At 36.7% G+C, this 19,133-nt stretch overlaps 6 protein-coding genes and 7 non-coding genes across 14 annotated transcripts in view; 2 read left to right on the forward strand and 11 right to left on the reverse strand.

Annotated features, from left to right (window-relative positions):
- LOC118733034 overlaps positions 1-6,224 on the forward strand; it is a 61,641-nt gene extending 55,417 nt beyond the window's left edge. For both annotated transcript variants that reach the window (XM_036462203.1, XM_036462204.1), the window contains exons 8-10: positions 3,974-4,443; positions 4,533-4,665; positions 5,460-6,224. In XM_036462203.1, the coding sequence (XP_036318096.1) occupies positions 3,974-4,443; positions 4,533-4,665; positions 5,460-5,636 (780 nt within the window). In that variant the 3' untranslated portion in view covers positions 5,637-6,224. The remainder of the gene's footprint in view (positions 1-3,973; positions 4,444-4,532; positions 4,666-5,459) is intronic.
- Positions 4,816-5,231, reverse strand: LOC118733039 (RING-box protein 1A-like). The gene has a single exon (XM_036462209.1). It carries the CDS (start codon positions 5,226-5,228, stop codon positions 4,848-4,850), a length of 381 nt encoding a protein of 126 aa, XP_036318102.1. The 5' UTR covers positions 5,229-5,231; the 3' UTR covers positions 4,816-4,847.
- Positions 6,225-6,226: 2 nt separating the features above from the next.
- Positions 6,227-8,635, reverse strand: LOC118733035. The gene is made up of 5 exons (XM_036462205.1): positions 8,026-8,635; positions 7,451-7,921; positions 7,006-7,394; positions 6,701-6,936; positions 6,227-6,627 (listed from the first exon to the last, which is right to left on the reverse strand). Exons 1-5 carry the CDS (start codon positions 8,608-8,610, stop codon positions 6,365-6,367), a joined length of 1,944 nt encoding a protein of 647 aa, XP_036318098.1. The 5' UTR covers positions 8,611-8,635; the 3' UTR covers positions 6,227-6,364.
- Positions 8,575-10,022, reverse strand: LOC118733037. Its single transcript, XM_036462207.1, has 5 exons — positions 9,881-10,022; positions 9,351-9,818; positions 9,007-9,074; positions 8,764-8,919; positions 8,575-8,701 (listed from the first exon to the last, which is right to left on the reverse strand). The coding sequence occupies exons 1-5, from the start codon at positions 9,937-9,939 to the stop codon at positions 8,589-8,591; spliced, it is 864 nt and encodes a 287-aa protein (XP_036318100.1). The 5' UTR covers positions 9,940-10,022; the 3' UTR covers positions 8,575-8,588.
- A 543-nt stretch (positions 10,023-10,565) lies between these two features.
- On the reverse strand, positions 10,566-13,868 carry LOC118733038 (40S ribosomal protein S5a). The gene is made up of 5 exons (XM_036462208.1): positions 13,761-13,868; positions 12,426-12,825; positions 12,086-12,202; positions 11,605-11,703; positions 10,566-10,731 (listed from the first exon to the last, which is right to left on the reverse strand). Exons 2-5 carry the CDS (start codon positions 12,822-12,824, stop codon positions 10,663-10,665), a joined length of 684 nt encoding a protein of 227 aa, XP_036318101.1. The 5' UTR covers position 12,825; positions 13,761-13,868; the 3' UTR covers positions 10,566-10,662.
- Positions 10,805-10,953, reverse strand: LOC118734857. The gene has a single exon (XR_004992470.1). It is a non-coding gene; the product is annotated as a small nucleolar RNA psi28S-1192 (small nucleolar RNA).
- Positions 10,970-11,112, reverse strand: LOC118734856. The gene has a single exon (XR_004992469.1). It is a non-coding gene; the product is annotated as a small nucleolar RNA psi28S-1192 (small nucleolar RNA).
- On the reverse strand, positions 11,129-11,271 carry LOC118734855. Its single transcript, XR_004992468.1, has one exon. It is a non-coding gene; the product is annotated as a small nucleolar RNA psi28S-1192 (small nucleolar RNA).
- LOC118734858 lies at positions 11,287-11,430 on the reverse strand. Its single transcript, XR_004992471.1, has one exon. It is a non-coding gene; the product is annotated as a small nucleolar RNA psi28S-1192 (small nucleolar RNA).
- LOC118734854 lies at positions 12,887-12,995 on the reverse strand. Its single transcript, XR_004992467.1, has one exon. It is a non-coding gene; the product is annotated as a small nucleolar RNA psi18S-1854 (small nucleolar RNA).
- On the reverse strand, positions 13,140-13,294 carry LOC118734852. The gene has a single exon (XR_004992465.1). It is a non-coding gene; the product is annotated as a small nucleolar RNA psi18S-1854 (small nucleolar RNA).
- Positions 13,305-13,457, reverse strand: LOC118734853. Its single transcript, XR_004992466.1, has one exon. It is a non-coding gene; the product is annotated as a small nucleolar RNA psi18S-1854 (small nucleolar RNA).
- Positions 13,869-14,311: 443 nt separating the features above from the next.
- On the forward strand, positions 14,312-15,890 carry LOC118733036 (cyclin-dependent kinase 7). The gene is made up of 2 exons (XM_036462206.1): positions 14,312-14,708; positions 14,769-15,890. Exons 1-2 carry the CDS (start codon positions 14,646-14,648, stop codon positions 15,726-15,728), a joined length of 1,023 nt encoding a protein of 340 aa, XP_036318099.1. The 5' UTR covers positions 14,312-14,645; the 3' UTR covers positions 15,729-15,890.
- Positions 15,891-19,133: the final 3,243 nt, after the last annotated feature.

Consider the following 19,133-nt stretch of genomic DNA (forward strand, 5'->3'; position numbering starts at 1 on the left):
AAAATATTAAAAAGGTTGCAAGGTTGTCTAAAAGGGTATTAAACGTTCCGGTATATGCAAAACGATATCCAGCATGTCTGTGTGGATGAATTACGTGAAGCATCGACATGCAGATTCAAATAAACGCTATAAAACTGAGTGCTATTATCAAGTGAGTGTGAAAAAAACAAATGTGTAAGAAGTGAATGAGTGTAGTTGTTTTGTTGAAATCATTAATTAACGAATTCTGAATTTTAGTAGACAAAGTGGCAGTCGCTATACAAGTAGATTTTACCCTTATATAATTAAGGTGGTATAACTATATATATATATATACATATAACAATGCAGCAAATATGCATATATTTACAAAAATTCCACTTCTCTCTGGCTCCACCAGCGGATACAGAATAAAATGTCGGCCTAAACAATCAAAATTTCAGAATCTAAACAAGCAATTTTCAGATTCGTGGTTCTTTGTAAATTTCGTAATCATCTATCCAAAAGGCCCGAAAAAATATATTTTTTAAGTTTTTTTTTTATTTAATGTTCATGTAACTTTCTTTGAGATATTGTGTCTTGCTAAAATTTAAGACACAAATATTCAAAATTATAAACCGGGTGCGCCAATTGAAGTGTCACCTTTTTGAAATATGTAGTCCAGTTCGTCAGTTAAGGTTAGGTTATGTGGCAGCCTCGCGTTAGTCTTGCGCAGTAGGGCAACGGTGAAGAAAATTTTGTGATGATTCCGCCTCGTTATCCTCTTAAAAGCTGGGCAAAAGGGGTCCGAAACTATATTAAGACCGTTTCAAATAGGATTGTGTCTGATTTGGACTCCTGTCAGCACGGAAATAAGGCGCTAGGTCAGCTTAAGAAGCTTTCTTGACGGTCCGCCACCGACCAAAATGACCTTGCAGCGGCTGTCTGGTCGCCGGGAACAAGTGGAAAGCAGTGGACGAAGCTACAGACATGCCTCAATACAGAACTCTGGGCAGCCACGGGATGCCCGCTGATGTTGTCTGAACATCAAATTCACAGTGAGTCCCAAAGGGAGCACAACATAGTGCTCAGCAAACAGTTTCTAGCAGGGTGCAATAGCCGAAACCAGCCGGACAGACACTTGCTCGAAGCGGAACCTCCACCTAGGCATATTAGAAGGCATCTGAAACGCTTTGTACAACAACCAATGGATGAGCGCAACTCTGGCCCAATTACGGTCTGTATATTGTAGTCCTCTCAACACCTACTTATCCAGACCCGATATACCTAATGAGTGTCCAGCATGTGGAGATTCACCCCAAGACACCAACTCAACTAACGCCTCTCTTCCGAAACAATAGCCGACAAAAATCGCATCTGTTGAGTAGTTCACAGGTTGTCACAGGAGCTAGGAGGGAGAGTATACCCTGTGAGGGGAGATTACGTCAAAAGTGCCCTGTCTAGCCAATTCATCATCCATGATGTTTTCTGCAATAGTCACTGTGTTCGGGAACTTAAATCATCATGATTTGGAAGTATACCGAAGCGATCGAGCGAACCGCCTGCCCATTGGAATTTAAGTCTACTCTACCCAATTCATAAGCGTGACTCAAAGCAGTTTAATATCAGAAGAGGTTTCAGACAAGGTGATTCCTTATTGTTGAATTGAATTGTTTACCCTTATTTCGAAGATGATAACACTGTAGGTGAATTTTAAAGTTTTGAAATATCACGGTTAAACGACCAAACACGTAAACTTAATTTTTGCCTCTAGATTACGATGCCGGTTTTAGAAAATCCGTATCACGTCAAAATTCTGAGATATTTAGGAGGGAAGTTTTAGTGCGCTCCGGTTTTGAACTTTTCTCTGAGCATAGGTTTTGATAGCTGATCTTCCTTAACTGCGATCTTTTAAATTCAATGGCGTTCCCAGTTTTTGCCAGATTGGCTCCAGTTTTCAAGATAGCGGTACTTGAAAATATGCTTAAATTTTAGCTTTTCTGTTAATAATTCCCTCAGCTTTTAAGTAATTTTTCTAAAATTTTCCAAGTGACTGTCTTTACTTTACCTTAACTACTTGCGAACATCATGGAAATCGGTTCACTATAACATATAGCTCCCATACAACTGATTGTTCAGATATATGGTTTTGCGTTATAACTCATACATATTTTATTTCGTAATATTTTTTTTTATTAGGTTGTACACTATTTGGACCTGAATTCGAGTTCTTTTCAATCCCATTCTGGCATATTTTTAACCGACTTAAAAAAGGAGTTTATCAATTCGTTGGAATATATTTTTTTATATATGTTATCGCGTAACTTTGGACCAAGTTAAACGATTGCTATAATTATTTTTTTAAAGGAAAGTTGATACCTCAGAGTTGGTTTAGATCCGATCATTGGATCATGAAGAAATTAACGGAACTTTTAAATTTTTATTTGAGGGTTGAAGTCGGTTGTTTCTTGCTTACAAATCAATTGTGGCACGAATGGTTTTTTTTTATACCCTTTGCCTGCTGCGATCGACCAGCAAATGTCCGCCAACATTGAATTCAATCGTTTTCCAGTGAATAGATCCTCATAATGGATTGGTGAAATCTTTCTCCTACCTACCTCGTCGTTTTCTGTTGCAAGTTGTTGTTCGTAAAAGTCAAAGTACCGGTATAGCATATGGAATTACCACAAACGATACAAAAGTTGTTTAATTTATTTGACAAGCTTCTTAGTTTCTTTGATCTTTAGGAGTTTCCAAAGACAATAATATGAAAAAAAGTTTTCGCAAATTTTTCGATGTTTTTTTTGTCAATTAATATAACAGCAATCGCCCGCGTAGGGTTTGGGTTTGTGTTGTTTGGTTACCATGACTTGCCAACTTATGTCAAATATGACGCAGTATGGACCAGCGCCTATTGGAAAACATTACATAGTTACTTTGACCAAGAGCTTTGACAGCGCAAAAAAGGTATTAAAAACCCATTCGGACTTAACTCGGACTTAATCCGGATCAACTGCAGTTAGCTCCCGAGTTGATCCGGTTCAACGCTGCCGTCTGTTTATGCTTTAAGGCTTCCATCTTTAATATCTTGACGTAATACGGATTTTCTGAAAACGGCATCGTTATCTAGAAGCCAAAATTAAGTTTATGTGTTTGGTCGTTTAGCTGTGATATTTTTGCCTCCCCACTGCGTAATAAGAGCTGCAGAACTCTACCGCTCACGTATGACATCCTCGTCCTCAACAACAGCGCCAGACAGAGAGGCAACACATAAGGATCTGGTTGTAAACGGGGATAAAATAAAACATATCCTGCTATCAAAAAAACATTCAAGAGTATAGAAATTCAACCAAGGACAGATCTAATAAATTAGTGCTACTTAATTGAGCAGCAAAGCTCTCTCTCGAGGAATTTGTGACGGCGAGTATCGGAGACCTTGAAACGATGAGCTCCATGAGATTGACAAAGGCATTGATAAGGTGCAGTGGCTACGCCTGGAAGACCACTTCGCAGGAATGGATGGAAATGCTTCAACTCTGAAAGTTTTCGATGTGGCATCCGTTGGTAGTTGTAGAGGGTGGGGTGGCTCCCTCAGCGTTGGATAGACCAGCGTGAGAGGGACTTGTTCCAAATTTTTCCGAGAAGCAGACCTTTTTGCACTGATGGTAAACGATATGTGCTTACACATAAAAAAAAAAATGTCAATTTTTTTGTGCAGTTGTTGGCATCTTGACATCATTTAAGTATTTTTGCTGGCTGCTCGCCAAAGTAAAAAATAGTGGCGATTAAAATTATCAAGCGGCGATATACATTTTATATTAATAGCTTGACTAAAAGTATGTGAAGAGCAGACCGGCACATCGCTGCGTACCTGTAGGTCAGCAAATTTGCGATTTTCTCAAATGTTTACATACTCAATTCATTCAAAGCATTCTATATAAAGTACCTTTTAGTAAAGTGAACTCGGACATACAAATAAACAATTTGCTTTGTTTGTTTTTCATTCAAATTTCAGCAACGGCACTCACAGCCTGAATTTGTGGAAACACAAATACGCCATTCACGATCCAGTCCGCGCCCGCTTTCTGAAGCCAACTCTGAGCTAAGCTGCGATCTATTAGACAGCGATCACAAAGGCACCTGCAAGTCGAATTATGAGCTGTCCACCGCGTCACCGAATGCTGCAGCATCTGCGGGCAACAATAGCTACTCGACTGAGCCTGTGACCAGCGGCGATGAGGCAGCCAACAAGCGTTCGAGCGTCAATTCGAACGAGACAACGTCAGGCGTCAGTGCCACCGGCAGCGGCAGCGGTAGCGCACAAGGCGGCGAGCGGAAGCGTGCACTGCCCAAACACCAGCGTCCGCTGACACGCTACCTGCCAATCTTTTCACCCGATCTAAACCTCCGCCATCACATCGAGTCAGCTGGACATCAGATTACACTATGCCCGCACGTCTTTGTCGATGCTTTTAGCTGCCGAGGGTGAGTGATCCGCTCCCGAATGCATTTGCATTCGGCATGATTTGTTTATACGAATTGTCTTATTTTGTATGAAATGTAAATATTTACAGCTATTTGCATAAATTGGGTGCTACTTTCCATGGCTGGGCGCGACGGTGGTTCGTACTTGATCGACAGCGCAGCGCGTTCATCTACTATGCGGACAAGTCGGAACGGAAGCCCAGAGGTGGCGCCTATTTCTCGGTGAGTTTTGAATGAACCAAAAACTTTGTTTAGGTTTTTTTTTTAGAATTTGGTATTTTCGCAAAATATATGAATGTGCTTACAAAATAAACATTTGGTGAGATGAATTAAAAATGAACATATGTATCTACATACAAACGTATACCCTAGTGGCGCGCAAATCCAGAATAGCTGCTTGCCGGCTAACGGCCATATTTCTGATAATCCCATTCCTTGTTGTCTAACGGACATACCTGGCGGGTTTTGAGCCAACGCGAAATACAGTGGAAGTGAAAAGCGTGATTGCATGCGCCCCATGCCACCGTGCATTCCTCCTTAGTGCCGGAACAAAGCGGATTCGCCTGGCACTCAATGCAGAGATCCATGATTTGGTTGCGGCAAATTGCGCAATTATCGACGGCTACGTCCCACGACCAAAGCGCCTGCGCCTGCCACTTTTTCACGACGAAGCGCTTCGTTTGTGGATGCGTAGTGCTGCAAGTCGGTATTTCATCCGAGAATTCTTCGATGTCATGAAATTCCTCGACATCGGTGTCGTCCACTTCCATTTGGTTGCTGGACATATTTGAGCGTGTTTGAACAAAGCAGCGTTTTAAGGAACCTCGGATTTGCAAAGTATAACTGGCAGTTGATTAGGGTGAAAACTGCCGTAATAATAAATCTAATAGCGAATATTTTGTGCGAAAGCTTATTGAACAAATTTCATTTTGGGACAGTTGACATTTTGACTGATGTTTTTTGAAATGATGCCATATCCTTTTGAACATAAAGTAACTTTTTCCCATTTTTTTTAGACAATCGACGAAGTGTATTTGGATCATTTAAATGCCTCGAAGAGTGGACGCCCTCATTGTACATTCATTGTCAAGACGAAAAAGCGCAGCTACCATCTACAAGCGGCATCGGACGCTGCAGCTAGAATATGGATCGATGCAATTATAACCGGAGCTCAAGGAAATTTAGACTACTAGTTAAGAGTTACTTTAGTGCATTTTAAGCACTTGAATTATTGTAAAATAGTACTTTTAGGCTAGTAAAAATTAATACATTTAATATAAGAAATTCCCGTTTAGGACCAAAGTGAATTATATTCGAAATTGCTGAAGAGTGAACTGTTGCTCACATACATATACTGACTTATGTATATATTTTTAAATGAGGTTTAACTTATTCTTAAGCGTTAAGGAAGTGTAACTATTGCTCAATTTTTCTAAAGGACATTGAAAATTATACCAGACATTCATCAGGACCACGTAATAAATATTTATATCTAATGAGCAATCGATTTAACTAACTGAATATGAATATGTTTCTACACAAGTGTGCCTTTTCGATGATTTGCAATGAAATTTTCTTCGCTTTTTTCACAATTTTTTATTTGGACAATTTTTTTTTACATAACTGAACAAAAACGTATATGTACGTTGGAAACTCATGTGTATTAATGTTTTTGCAATAACGCAATTATTTTGTCGTACACTTGGTTGAGCCAAAAGTTTTTAAACTACATATACTTAAATGTATTTATTGATACATATATACATATATACTTATGTATACCTGCATACATATAATCTATTTGTAAACTCTACGTTATTAAAATATGATTCTAAAATAAAATGTAATTTTTTAAGAAAATACTGTTAACTGGCGTTTTTTGTGCTTCTGGTGGTATTCGATTTCTGATAATGCCAGGCAATTATTTATCTTCATATTTTTTTATATAAGCATTAAGCCAATCTTGAAATTTCACCATGTGCTCGTCCACAGTGCCCACAAAATTATGTGATTCAAATGCAGGCGGTGAATTTTCGGTCACACCAAAAATGCTGCGTATGAAGCGTTCGCACATGAAAACAGCTGCAACGACATCGCAAGCCAACACTTCATGGCGGAAGCAAAGTTTTGCAAATGACTCCGCAAATTGTTTCAATACCACATACGCTTGTTTGGTTAGGCATTCTGGGGATGAATAATGAATGTATGTTTGTGAGGTTAGCATTGTAATCGTAATTTTATTAGTGTAATTTTTTACCCGGCCGAGCGAAGCGCGCCGTTACAAAGTATTTTTGCAACAAAAGCGAGGCTTCCGGTGTCAAATCAACGGTACGTTTAGTAATCGTCCTTAGAAAACAACGCATATCATCACTGCTAATTGACAAGTGATCAACGGTCGACTCAAAGACGTTGACTGACGACTGCTCCAAAATGTAATCGACGAGCACCTCGTGCTTATCGTCGTCGTCCATACAAATAGGAATGCCGAAAATTCTGTAAGAAAAATTCACAACACAGTTTGAAAGTAAAATGTAACATTCTTTTTTGCGTCGCTCTACTCACTTTACCACTTTATTAAAAGTTTGCTGATCTCTGGCATCGCCCTTATATGACCGCCAGTGTGTCCAAATTGCGCACTCTAATGGACATGTTAGTGTTGAACGCTCAAGGGACACTCGTGAACATTCGATTATGCGGAAAAGTTGATCGGCCCGCGTCAGCTTCAAGCGCGACCAATCGCCAACAAAATAAACACCATCTTTCGCTAGCAGTATTGGGTCGGCTACAATCCAATTGCAGTTGCGATAGTTACTAATGGATGGCGCTTTGACGTCGTCTGATGGTCCAACAAAGCGCGCTGCCAGCTGCCCTATATTAGTAAGTAAAAAGTTAGCCATATAGGTGTCGCTGCCAATTGCCATTATAGGTACGGGTGGCCGATCGGGATTAGACTGTAAAACTAAAAATTAGATGCGAAAGGAAGTAGTGAAGCAGCCGGAATACCTACGCTGATGGAAGCTAAGCTAAGCAGTAGACCCATTTTCAAATTAACGAAACAATCCATTGGCACACGATCTTGGCACAGCTGTGCACTTAACGCATAGACAAAGGCAAAATCGGAGTACTGTGTGCGCACAAGATCATACAATTGCTTCACAGACGCTGGCACCATGGTGGTGTCCGTTGTTAAATTGTATGCTGGCGAACTCGTAATCGCACTAGCAGCGGCAGCTAGTGAGTGTTGCAAATTTTCATGACACTGAGCTGAAGGATGCGATTTGTCAACAGTTTTGAAAGTGTAATCAACGGCATCTAATTGTATGTTTGCTGGCGAACTCGTCAATCTCATTTGATCATCAGCGGAAATAGTGCTGGGTAAAGCTGGGCTCTGCTCGATGCGGTTTGGTACTGGACACGATGTGAAGAAAGGCTTTGTTGGATGATCTTCTTGTTTTGGAGCATCCACCTGAGTTTGACACTGAGAATTAAACGATTCATTATGAAAGGAATTGCAACTTGTATTCTTAAATTAAAGACCCATAGTTATAATAATTTTTACGAATTTTTGAATAATTGAAATACCGCTCGCTTTTGTCTTGAATCGGCAGCTTTTAAAGCGTCTTGTTCTGGTGATGAATGCATATCGACATCCTTACAAGTGGGAAAATCATCATCAGAAAAGTTTTCAAATATTGTCAAATCCATTAATTCTTTTTTAACAATTTCATCAAAAGATTCTATCTGCATTGCTGTATTTTGAATTCTCCCAGAAATACATTCATTTTGCGTTCCTTCGTTTACTGGCTTTTGGATTTCGGTGTTGGTTACTTCAATACTTGCTACTTCCGGCGAATTAAATATAACAGACTGAGGTCTCTCTGAAGCTTGTTGAGAAAAATTAAGAGTAAGGTCCAGATCATCGGGAAAATAATTTATGTCGCCAACTTGAGAATTCATTTGTGAGGGAAGCTCCTCCCGATTAAATTGTAAGATACTAAGCGTTCGATCTGCGAATGCATTATTATCGTTCAGCCGTTGTTGCTCTGTGTTATTCGAGAACCGTCTGGATGGCGGTGGGCTATCAAAGTGCAACAAGGCATCCAATTCAGTATCGGTAATGTTGCGCAGACTCGCAAATGTGCTTTCTAATATGTTTTTATGCTCCATGCTTGAAATAGCTGGCCAGGGCGCGTATAATCGTAGAAGCCTATTATCTTATATAGATTACCTAAACGCAAATCGCAATCGTAGACGTGTTCTGAAGAGTATTATTTTTAGATATTATGTATAACCAGTTTAATTGGTAATAGCATACTTTACCTCTGGCTTGCACGGTAAGCGCGCGAAAGATCTTATTCAAAATGCGCGGGGTTTCAATGCACTCAGGTGGGAGAATTCGCAATAAACGGTAATTTTCCGTTACACGTAATTTTGGGTATTCATTCATTTGACGTCCACAACTGTTGCATGTAGGTGCTATTTATATATTTACATATGTATATATGTACATATATGATGAGTTTTATCAAACTTAATTAATTTTTCGGTATATAAAAATCTTACCATCAGTTGACTCCGATTTTATTTTATTTCGATTGCATCCGGTTGAACAATACCATGTCGATTGTAGTCTAATAATTGAGAGAATAACAGTAAGATTACATTTTTCCAGGCGCATATAAGGTATTTGAAAAACATCGCAAATTTCGCACAATCAGCTATGTATATAAATAATTTTGTATTAAATATTCAAATAGCTTTTGCAAAGAACATATAATTCGATGTAATTTTCTTTAAAAACTCGTTTTGCAGCAACGAAATGGGAAATGAATTTGAAAACATGTATCTTATTTGGGGACGACTACTAAAAAATAATACGGCGTATATAGTATTCAAGATAAACTTACACTTCAACTTTGGGTTCGGAGATTGCCGACAAAATCCCAGTTGTCCACGATAGTCCTGGCGGCCAACAATTCTTAAAAGGTGCAAAATGCAAATCTTCCTGCTGAGGCAATCCTATAAAGCGCAGCTGAATATGCACCTGATCAATATCGATGGATTTAAGACCACCAGCAGCGTCTCCTGTACTCCCAGCTAGTTTAATATGGTCGCGAATAAGCGAATATGTGCAATATTTAGCGGCGTTTAAAAATTGTAATGGCTCTTCCACAACTAAATGCAGCAATTCTACGTCTTCGATGCGTGTAAATTCGACATATTCAAATCGAAGTGGTAACAGTAGAGCACCCAGTGCGTCCTCTGGCTTCCTACTATCGCTATACTTTTTTATAAATTTTTCAGTTGCTCCTTCTATAATTTTGAGCAAATTATTTCGTCGTATAAACGATTCAATTTGTTTCTGATCACGAAATCTGTGAATTATGAACGCCTTATATTTTATTTACTATAAGCCATGACATCAGAAATTACTTACGATTGGGAAATATGAGACGTATCGTTATCTTTTGGAATTGATATATCTTGTCTAGACATATTCAAAAGGGTAAAAGCAAATAAATAGTTTACGAAGATTGCAAAATTTCCCGCGGCAAATATTTTTATTTTTGAAGTTTTGACAGGTGCCAAACCAGTGTTGTAAATCACAAGCTACAGATATGTTGAATCAAGAACAGAGATGTATGTTTGGGCACCTTCTCATACACCCTCATTGCAAGAGCCGTATCGAATGTAAGTCGGTTTTCGAGAGTCGAATCGTGTCGAAAATTTCACGTCATTGCCTAAAATTTCCAATCGACTAGTGTATTAAAACGGAAAAACTTGGCAGCACTGCGAAGTTTTCGACGATATTCGTCGTTTACTAATTTCAGCACGACAGTAGACAATGCCAATGTTGTCGAGTCGTACAATTTAGCCTAATTTACGACTTACGCAATGTGGCTGATAATTATACGTTCTCTGCCTATCCCAAGACCGATAGAATTCACCATTCCTTTCACCATGTATCTATCCTTTTATGCAGTCCATAAACTTTCATGTCAGAAATTAAAATTATCTTATATTGAGAAGGAAATCAGTCGTCCTCGAAATTGAAGAAACAAGAAAATTCGAACACCACTTAAATAACCAATAAAAAGCGTTCATAAATAAATATGTACAAATTTTTCTGATTTACATATACATATATTTTGTTTATTTAATAAATCATCTTTGTAATTGTAAAAAATATACACAAAAACGAATGTGCAACTGTAGCGCTTATCGGTTGGACTTGGCTACACGTTCCAACTCATCCTTCTTCTTGATAGCGTAGGAGTTGGATGATCCCTGCAAATATAAAATAAAGTTTTATTATTAAATTTTCAGTAAAAATATTTTCTTTGAATAAACAAACAAAATAAGCTGTAGTTTTACGTTTCTCAAGCGCAATAATAAACACTTGGTTGCTTAATGCGCTAGGATAATAAAGCCAATGATTTTTAATTTCGTCCGCAAGCGAGGCAAATGCAACCTGGATAGAAAATTGCTTTGCATTAGAGCGGACCAAAACATTAATAGAACAAAATTTTGTATTTCTACGTTTCTCGAGCATCAAAATATAAATACAATTAATTTAGACGCTAGGATAATAGAAAATATTGATCTTGTCCACAAGCGAGGCAAACACAACTTGGATAGAAAATTGCTTTGCATTAGAGCGGACCAAAACATTAATAGAACAAAATTTTGTATTTCTACGTTTCTCGAGCATCAAAATATAAATAGAACTAAATTAGACGCTAGGATAATAGAAAGTATTGATCTTGTCCACAAGCGAGGCAAAGACAACTTGGATAGAACATTGCTTTGCATTAGAGAGGACACATCATTAACAGAAGAAAATTTTGTATTTCTACGTTTCTCGAGCATCAAAATATATATACAAATTAATTTAGACGCTAGGATAATAGAAAGTATTGATCTTGTCCACAAGCGAGGCAAAGGCAACTTGGTGAGTACATTGCTTTACATTAGAGGGGACTGCAACATTAACAGAACAAATTTTTTTATTTCTACGCTTCTCGAACATCAAAATACGCGTTGAATAAAATTTAATCGCTAGGATAATGGACATGATGCATTCCATCATCTTAATTTTATGTACAAGCGAGACAGAGCATTAAAATCATAATGCTGCATTATCTCAGATATAAAACTTACCTTAGCGGCGTTGATAAGTTCATCAGCCAAGCATTCGGCTATGGTCTTGATGTTCCTGAAAGCAGCTTCACGGGCACCAGTGCACAACAACCAGATAGCCTAAGAAAACAAGAATTTTTTCTCAATTCTATGATCAATAGTCGCTGTTTAATTTAATTGTCTAAAAAGATTGTATTAAAGCAACTCCAGATTGTAAAATTGCCGTTTCAAAATATCTTACATTTTGTTCTAGTCCAGAAGCATAACTCAAGTTTTATAAATAAATAAAAGAGTAATAAGCTGGACATACATAATAAATCTTGTTTATGATGTATCTTTAGTTCATACGGCAAAAGAAAGTAAAATACTTTTTGCCGCTATGGATATTTAAAGAACAGTTTTATATAGCCTAGGGTTATAGCCTTCCAAAAGTGATGCAATAGTTTGTAAGGTATTGTCCTAGGCTGCAAATTAAATGCGGATATACATTTTAGAAACTTACCTGGTTCACACGACGCAAGGGCGACACATCGACGGCTTGTCGGCGCACAGTACCAGCACGCCCAATACGTGTCGAATCTTCACGGGGTCCAGAGTTTATGATAGCGCTCACTAGAATCTAAATACAAAAACATTATTCATGCATTTATTTACAAATTAGTACAAATGATTGTAAAATACTCTTGAAGGGAAATATTATAAAAAATATTCACAGTAATAAGAGTAGTTTGTTTGCTATGTGTCCTCATTCTACCTGATTGAAGAGGTATTTGTTTTTCTCTACAACAGTTTAGCATGGGACATGCCATCTCTTAATTAAAATTACTTAACTAGACATTTACCTGTAGTGGATTTTCACCTGTCAACAGGTGAATAATTTCGAAGGAGTGTTTTACAATACGGCAAGCCATCAGCTTCTTGCCGTTGTTACGACCCTTCATCATCAGAGAGTTGGTCAGACGCTCCACAATAGGGCACTGAGCCTTGCGGAAACGCTTGGCAGCATAACGACCAGCAGAGTGTGGCAAATAGCGAGCGAACTTCTCTTTGACCGAAATGTAATCCTGCAGCGAGATATCATTTACGGTGACATCGTCGCATGACCAACGACCGAAAAGTTTAATTTCAGGCAATTCCGTTGTGGCAACAATATTTGTTTCTAACAGAGTCTCAGCGCCCTCAGTTTCAATTGGTGGTTGTTCGTCGAAGCTCTCGACAACACTTTCTTCAACCTCAGCCATTCTGAAAAAGTAAACAACTTGATTAATACATCTTCAATCTATGTCAATCGTCCCATCTTCGATGTGGGGAAATGTTGGTTTTAAACTTTATTAAGGACTATATCTTTAAGCCGATATCCTTAAGAGGAATAGTTAGTCATAAATGGTAATGATAATGATCTCATAGAGGAATAGAAGAATGTAAGCTAGGTCAATAAGACCGTAAAAAATAAAATAAAATAAAAAAAAAATAAATTTTCTATAGTCCATTTGAATACCATACATACTAAGTAATTCAGCGAGTATGATTTTAGTTGAGGACGATGAGATAATTGCAAATATTTATTGTTGGTTTTACTTTATTAAGGAGTTTATCTTTGAGCCGATATCCTTAAGAGGAATAGTTAACCACAAATTTTCTATAGTCCATTTGAATACCATACATGCTAGGTATTTCAGCGGGTATGGTTTTAGTAGAGGACGGATTGATACTGTGCAAATATTCAAAATATGTTGGTTTTACTTTATTAAGGACTATATCTTTGAACCGATATCCTTAAGAGGAATAGTTAACCAAGCTTAATATCGTCCAATCGAATACCGCATTTCCCATATAAATTGGTGTATACGGTTTTAGTTATGGACTTATTTACAAGCACTTAAGTGAAGTAAATGGCACTCACTCCGCACATTTTTTTATTTGTGCCAGTACACATTTACTGAATTTTTTCAAACTTATATTAGGAATAAATTTATGCACACGTGTGGCTAAACATTTGACATAAAATATCGCCAGCTTTGTAAACTCCTTTAACCTCAAAATTTAATTGATGCATTTCATAGGAAAAAATTACAAATATCACATTTTATTCGCACAGTACTAATCCCAAATGCTTCCTGCATATTTAACGCCCCCGTTAAAATGATCTTCTGGTAGATTTGTAATAAATTTCTTACTTTTAAGCACAGAAAATTTGCCTTTGCTCCAGACAGTAATGGCGTTCGCCAGAAAAAGAACATGTTCAGACAATGCTGCCAAGTATGCAAATTTTAATGTTTCCGTTTGTCAAACAGGCAAAATTTCCCGAGACAAGAGACAAAACTACAAACAGCCAATTCCGGTACAGTGTTGCCGTAGCAAAAACTTTATACGGGATCCAAAAACAAAATTGAAAAATTGATTGAAAATGAACTCATAGTTAGAAATGAATTTTTAAGCAAAATTATCCTTTTTGAATATTTTAATCAAAAAATTTAGAACGAAGAAAAATTTAACTTTTTAGCAGGCAGGAAAAATTTAATCAATTTTCTTCAATTTAAGTAAAACGGCAACGCTGATCCGGTAGTGCATTTGGTCCCAAACCGATACCGGTAGCGGGTTTTTGTTCCCAAACGCGTTTTGGTGCCAGTGAAATAATTCCACAACAATTTTTTAGCGCCCTCTGTCACTTAAAGCGTGTAATGGAACCATTTTGTGACTTGTAAGCACAGAATTATTTTGCAAATTTTCCATTTGACAGCCAGGCTGGGTGTCAAATTAAATCAGGAATTGGAAAATTTGCCGGTTGAATTAAAAAAGCGTTGCAACATCTGGTTCATAATCGGCTAGTAATAACTTAAAAATTTATCTATGACAAAAACTCCTCAACCCTCCGTATAAAATATTTTGTCGGCTTGGTAGAAATCGGCCGGTTCATCAAAGGTTGAAAGAGAGCGGTTCAGGCGATAACCTACTATAACTACTGCTTTGGAGGAACTACCTGGCATATTGAGTTCATACCAACCAAGCCAAAAACAAAGTCGACCTTTGGTGATCAAGTGTGCATTTTTAATATCCTCTAAATGCAGCAGCTAGACAATAAGCTAACTCGGTATGAGAAAATTGCGTTTCTTGGCGAGGGGCAGGTGAGGAATAAATATTATCCAGGGTAGATGACGTTCTAACGTTTCATTGTCTTCTTTTAGTTTGCGACAGTATATAAGGCGCGAGATGTGCTCACCGAGCAGATAGTTGCCGTAAAAAAGATAAAAATTGGAAGTCGGGAAGAGGCCCAGGATGGTATAAACCGGACAGCGTTGCGGGAAATCAAACTACTGCACGAGCTACAGCATGAAAATGTTATAGGTTTGGTTGACGTTTTTGGTCATAAATCGAATGTCTCGTTAGTGTTCGACTTTATGGATACCGATTTGGAAATTATCATAAAGGATCCCAAGATTATTTTAACCCAAGCTAATATCAAATCTTACATGATTATGACTTTAAGTGGTTTGGAGTACCTACATATGAATTGGATACTCCATAGAGATTTAAAACCAAATAATTTGCTGGTCAATACAGATGGTGTACTAAAAATTGGTGATTTTGGTTTAGCCAAGTTCTTTGGTTCGCCCAATCGTATTTATACTCACCAGGTTGTTACAAGATGGTATCGTGCACCCGAACTACTCTTTGGTGCGCGACAATATGGTACTGGAATAGACATCTGGGCCGTGGGCTGTATATTAGCCGAGCTTTTATTGCGTATTCCTTTCTTACCAGGCGATTCCGATCTTGATCAGCTTACAAAAATTTTCCAAGCTCTCGGCACGCCTACTGAAGAAACGTGGCCTAACCTCAACAAATTGCCGGATTACATGCAATTCAAGCAGTTTCCTGCGATTCCCTTACAACACATTTTTACAGCCGCGCCTGATGATCTCATCCTTTTGGCGGAAAAGCTACTTGCCCTAAATCCAGCGCAGCGTTGCACCTGCACAGAAGCATTAAGTATGAAATATTTTTCGAACAAACCAGCGCCATCAGTCGGCCATAAGCTGCCAATGCCCTCTGGCAACAAACAACCTGCTGAAGAACGTCCCAGCTTAAAGCGAAAACTCATCGATTCTCTGGAAGGTGGCACGGTGCCAAAAAAACTTTTTTGATTAAAGCTGCAAGGCGATATCAAAGATGCCGATTAAAGTTAGGGATAATTTAAAATATTACCAATAAAATTTGTTACTTTTTTATCGACTTTTTGTTTCGTTAAAGTTTATGCACTTTTTCACAAGTTAAATTACGATAATAAAGAAAAAGCAATTTGGTTTATGTATATAAAAAATACAATATTCTTTATTTCAAACAATGTTCAGCATCATAAGGTTCTGCGTCTATGTAGTGCTTACACTATTATACTAAACTATAAGCGCCTTATTAACATAAAATTGAGAAAGTTAGAAAATAGTTCCGCATATGTGACTACAAATTGTTCTAGCTCTATAAAAACATTAACATTTAAAAATCATCGCTTTAGCGTTGAATGCATGAAACAATGAGATAGTATATGTATGTATGTATGGATTTACAGATCGCTTATTTATTTCAATAATGTCACAACTCAAAAAAGCAAAACTCGAGAAAAACGGCTTTAAAGTTTTGAATTTACATATCGTCACCTTAATTCACAAAGGCCCTAACCACAATTTCGAAACTACGTTTTTCACAGATTTTCGTAGGATATATTAAAATACAACTTCACTAAAAATTTGCAAGTGCTGGTAACAAAATCTACGGAGTTACGCCACTTTTTGAAACGCCATACACGTATGAACGATTTGATTTGTATAACGTTTTTTGCTTCTCCTGTAAAATAAAACATTTTTTGGTTAGGGCCTTTGCGAATTATTAAGGTAACGATATACTCGCATAGTAAAAATGAACAGATATTTTGTTCTGGTGAGATACTGGTAATCGATACAGCTTTGAAATTTTACCACAGCATAGAAGAAGAGGTGACGGTTGTTTCTGCGTACCCAATTCAAAATTTATATTTTTTGGATTATGGCATTATTGAAGTAAATGAACGATATGTATATGTACATCCATATGCATGTATGTATGTATATGTACATACTAAAAGCACTACCCTACAACAGACTTAAGTACACATGCTAGTTGCTGGAAAGGATTCACAGAACTAGACCGATCGATAAACCGCATTAGGGTCGCTCTCAAATTGGTTTTGTTTTATTAGCATATGTATGTAAATGTTGTAATTAATCACAATACTTTCCGTAGGTAAACACACACCGCGGCTAATTTGAATACTTATGTACTATGCTTATGTACACACCAATTTATACATATATTTACCTTTGAAAAAATGATACAATTGGCGAAGCTATGTATTTATCTAGTTGCCTATATTAAAAAGTAACAGTATGACTTAAGATTGCTAGATGAGGCACGGTGAGTTTTAACAACTAACTTTATGAACAGCAATAAACACTAAACTAAAAAAGCAGTATCTTGAGGAGATTTCCAGCGCTGAGGGACGATGTTAATATAATTTTATACGTATGCAAATAATTTAGGGTCAGAATCAAAGAAAAATTTGGGCTCTGAAATCGATCAATGGCGTTGAGAGCTTTTCTCTTCCAATCCTCTAATAAAGTATAAGAGAGTAAATTTTCTTAGGCTTGAAAATGAAATTTGCACTCTTTTAGTTTTTTAGCAATCCAGGTGTTTCTTTAAATATATGAGAAAATAATAACAAAAGAAAGGGAAACATAAGTGAATAGCAAATCTAAAAATACATTTTTAATGAATTCTATATTTAAGTGGGTATCCGTTATGGAAAAAAAATGTTTTAAGGAATTGTGTATATCATAGAAATCGGGCGGATACGTACATAATTAAATATTTATTTTATTTAGTACCTATAGTATTTTTATGTATGCATAAGTAAAGTATGTATATGCTAACAATGAGTAGAACTTATAAGAAAATCTCTCAGTATGTGGATTGTAAACTGCGAAACATACTAGCACACCCAATAAGAAAAATTACATATGTATATATGTACATGCATATGTACATACATATGTACATGCATATGTACATACATATGTACAAAAGGGTGGGTCGAATATTGTATTTTCTTTTACATGCCTGTGGAACATTATTTGTTTAGTCTTAGTATAGCGGGTTCATCGAACTCTAAGTGGCACATAGGGCTCTGTTCGGATAAAGCGGATTATTCGTACAAATTTAGGGTTTACCATAACGGTTTGGTTGTTTTATAAGCGAAGAAATCGTAGAACCGAAACCACATAGTCTGTATAGCCAATTGTTATTTGTTTAGAGCTCAGATAATATACACAGGTAGCACCGTGCGTTAAAAGGCAGAAAACTTCAAAACACAATAGGTATCAAATATGTATAGAAAATCTGCATTTTTCGTTTTTCTTTCTGAAGGCAGCATTTAAAACAAAACCTTGAAATTTCAAAGATATTATTTATTTAAAAAATTCAGTACGATGCTGAATAGCAATATGGTATAAAATAAAGGGGAAACTCTATACAATTGAAAACAAAAAAATTTTTTTTTGGTGCACAAGGACGAAAAGGTATTGGAAATGTCCTTTTATTAACTTTTCTTATCCTAAACTAAATGCGTTAACTCGCATTTTTTTCCAAAAATAAGTGTTGGGGAATTTTTAAGGATAAAGTGTTAAACCAACATTTTCAGTAGCTGTTCGTTAACCAAAAAAAAAACAAATTTATTGTTTTGAATTTTATAGAGTATTTCCCTTTATTTGATACCCATATTGAAGCTCGTATTGTTTTTAAGCATTACACCGAATTTTTTAAATAACTTTTTTTAATTAATCATTTCTTTGTAATTTTAATATCCTTAAAAAAAAATTGTGACATTAGAGAAAACTGTCGCATGGTGTAATAAATATCACTATTACAATACCACAAAATAAATTTTATTTCAACACCCAAATACAAAATCGACCCAACCTAATGTTCATAGATATTTATGCATCTATACAGTATATACATGTGTATGCATGTATGCATGCATAGGCTGATGCATGATCTTGAATAATGGACAGTTCTACTTAATAAAACTCCCTCTGACGATATAAAATATTTTTAGTCGATTTTTGGAGTTGGAGGTTATTTTTAGTGAAGGCAGACTTTCTTTTTCAGTTGATACTAGTTATCGTAAGGCTTTGCAATACTTCGTACCTGCACGATTTCCCGGTAGCCCCGCCAGCATAAAATGTGTACTAGTACATACAACTACAGTTGTCCACAAAATAATAGGAGTGCGATATTTTAAACCAGTTTTGGCTATTTGTCTATTATTTATTTAATGTTTACTATTTTTTTTTCATAAAAGTCTAGCTGGTTATACAAAAAGCACCATATTTATAAATTCACATTTCCAACTTTGTACAAAAATTATAAAAATTTTGTAAATTTTCACCAAAATTTCAAACGTTTTGATCAGAATTAAAAAAAAACTTGGGGATGCAGTTTTGTAGCCCATTTAATTT

The sequence above is a fragment of the Rhagoletis pomonella genome, unplaced genomic scaffold (genome assembly GCF_013731165.1).
Source record: "Rhagoletis pomonella isolate Grant_MI unplaced genomic scaffold, Rhpom_1.0 Rhpom_scaffold_00002, whole genome shotgun sequence".
Classification (NCBI taxonomy): domain Eukaryota; kingdom Metazoa; phylum Arthropoda; class Insecta; order Diptera; family Tephritidae; genus Rhagoletis; species Rhagoletis pomonella.

Excerpts from the sequence above, each read along its gene's own strand:
- LOC118733039 (XM_036462209.1), bottom strand. The coding sequence starts at position 5,228 with ATGTCCAGCAACCAAATGGAAGTGGACGACACCGATGTCGAGGAATTT.
- LOC118733035 (XM_036462205.1), bottom strand. The coding sequence starts at position 8,610 with ATGGAGCATAAAAACATATTAGAAAGCACATTTGCGAGTCTGCGCAAC. Across the intron at positions 7,922-8,025 it reads ATTCAAGACAAAAGCGAGCG|TGTCAAACTCAGGTGGATGC; the intron begins GTATTTCAATTA and ends TTTAATTCTCAG. Across the intron at positions 6,937-7,005 it reads ACTTTTAATAAAGTGGTAAA|AATTTTCGGCATTCCTATTT; the intron begins GTGAGTAGAGCG and ends TTTTTCTTACAG.
- LOC118733037 (XM_036462207.1), bottom strand. The coding sequence starts at position 9,939 with ATGTCTAGACAAGATATATCAATTCCAAAAGATAACGATACGTCTCAT. Across the intron at positions 8,920-9,006 it reads AAAATCGGAGTCAACTGATG|CACCTACATGCAACAGTTGT; the intron begins GTAAGATTTTTA and ends ATATATAAATAG. Across the intron at positions 8,702-8,763 it reads GCTTACCGTGCAAGCCAGAG|AACACGTCTACGATTGCGAT; the intron begins GTAAAGTATGCT and ends AATACTCTTCAG.
- LOC118733038 (XM_036462208.1), bottom strand. The coding sequence starts at position 12,824 with ATGGCTGAGGTTGAAGAAAGTGTTGTCGAGAGCTTCGACGAACAACCA. Across the intron at positions 12,203-12,425 it reads CAGGTGAAAATCCACTACAG|ATTCTAGTGAGCGCTATCAT; the intron begins GTAAATGTCTAG and ends TTTTGTATTTAG. Across the intron at positions 11,704-12,085 it reads CCTTGCGTCGTGTGAACCAG|GCTATCTGGTTGTTGTGCAC; the intron begins GTAAGTTTCTAA and ends TTGTTTTCTTAG.
- LOC118733036 (XM_036462206.1), top strand. The coding sequence starts at position 14,646 with ATGCAGCAGCTAGACAATAAGCTAACTCGGTATGAGAAAATTGCGTTT. Across the intron at positions 14,709-14,768 it reads CGTTTCTTGGCGAGGGGCAG|TTTGCGACAGTATATAAGGC; the intron begins GTGAGGAATAAA and ends GTCTTCTTTTAG.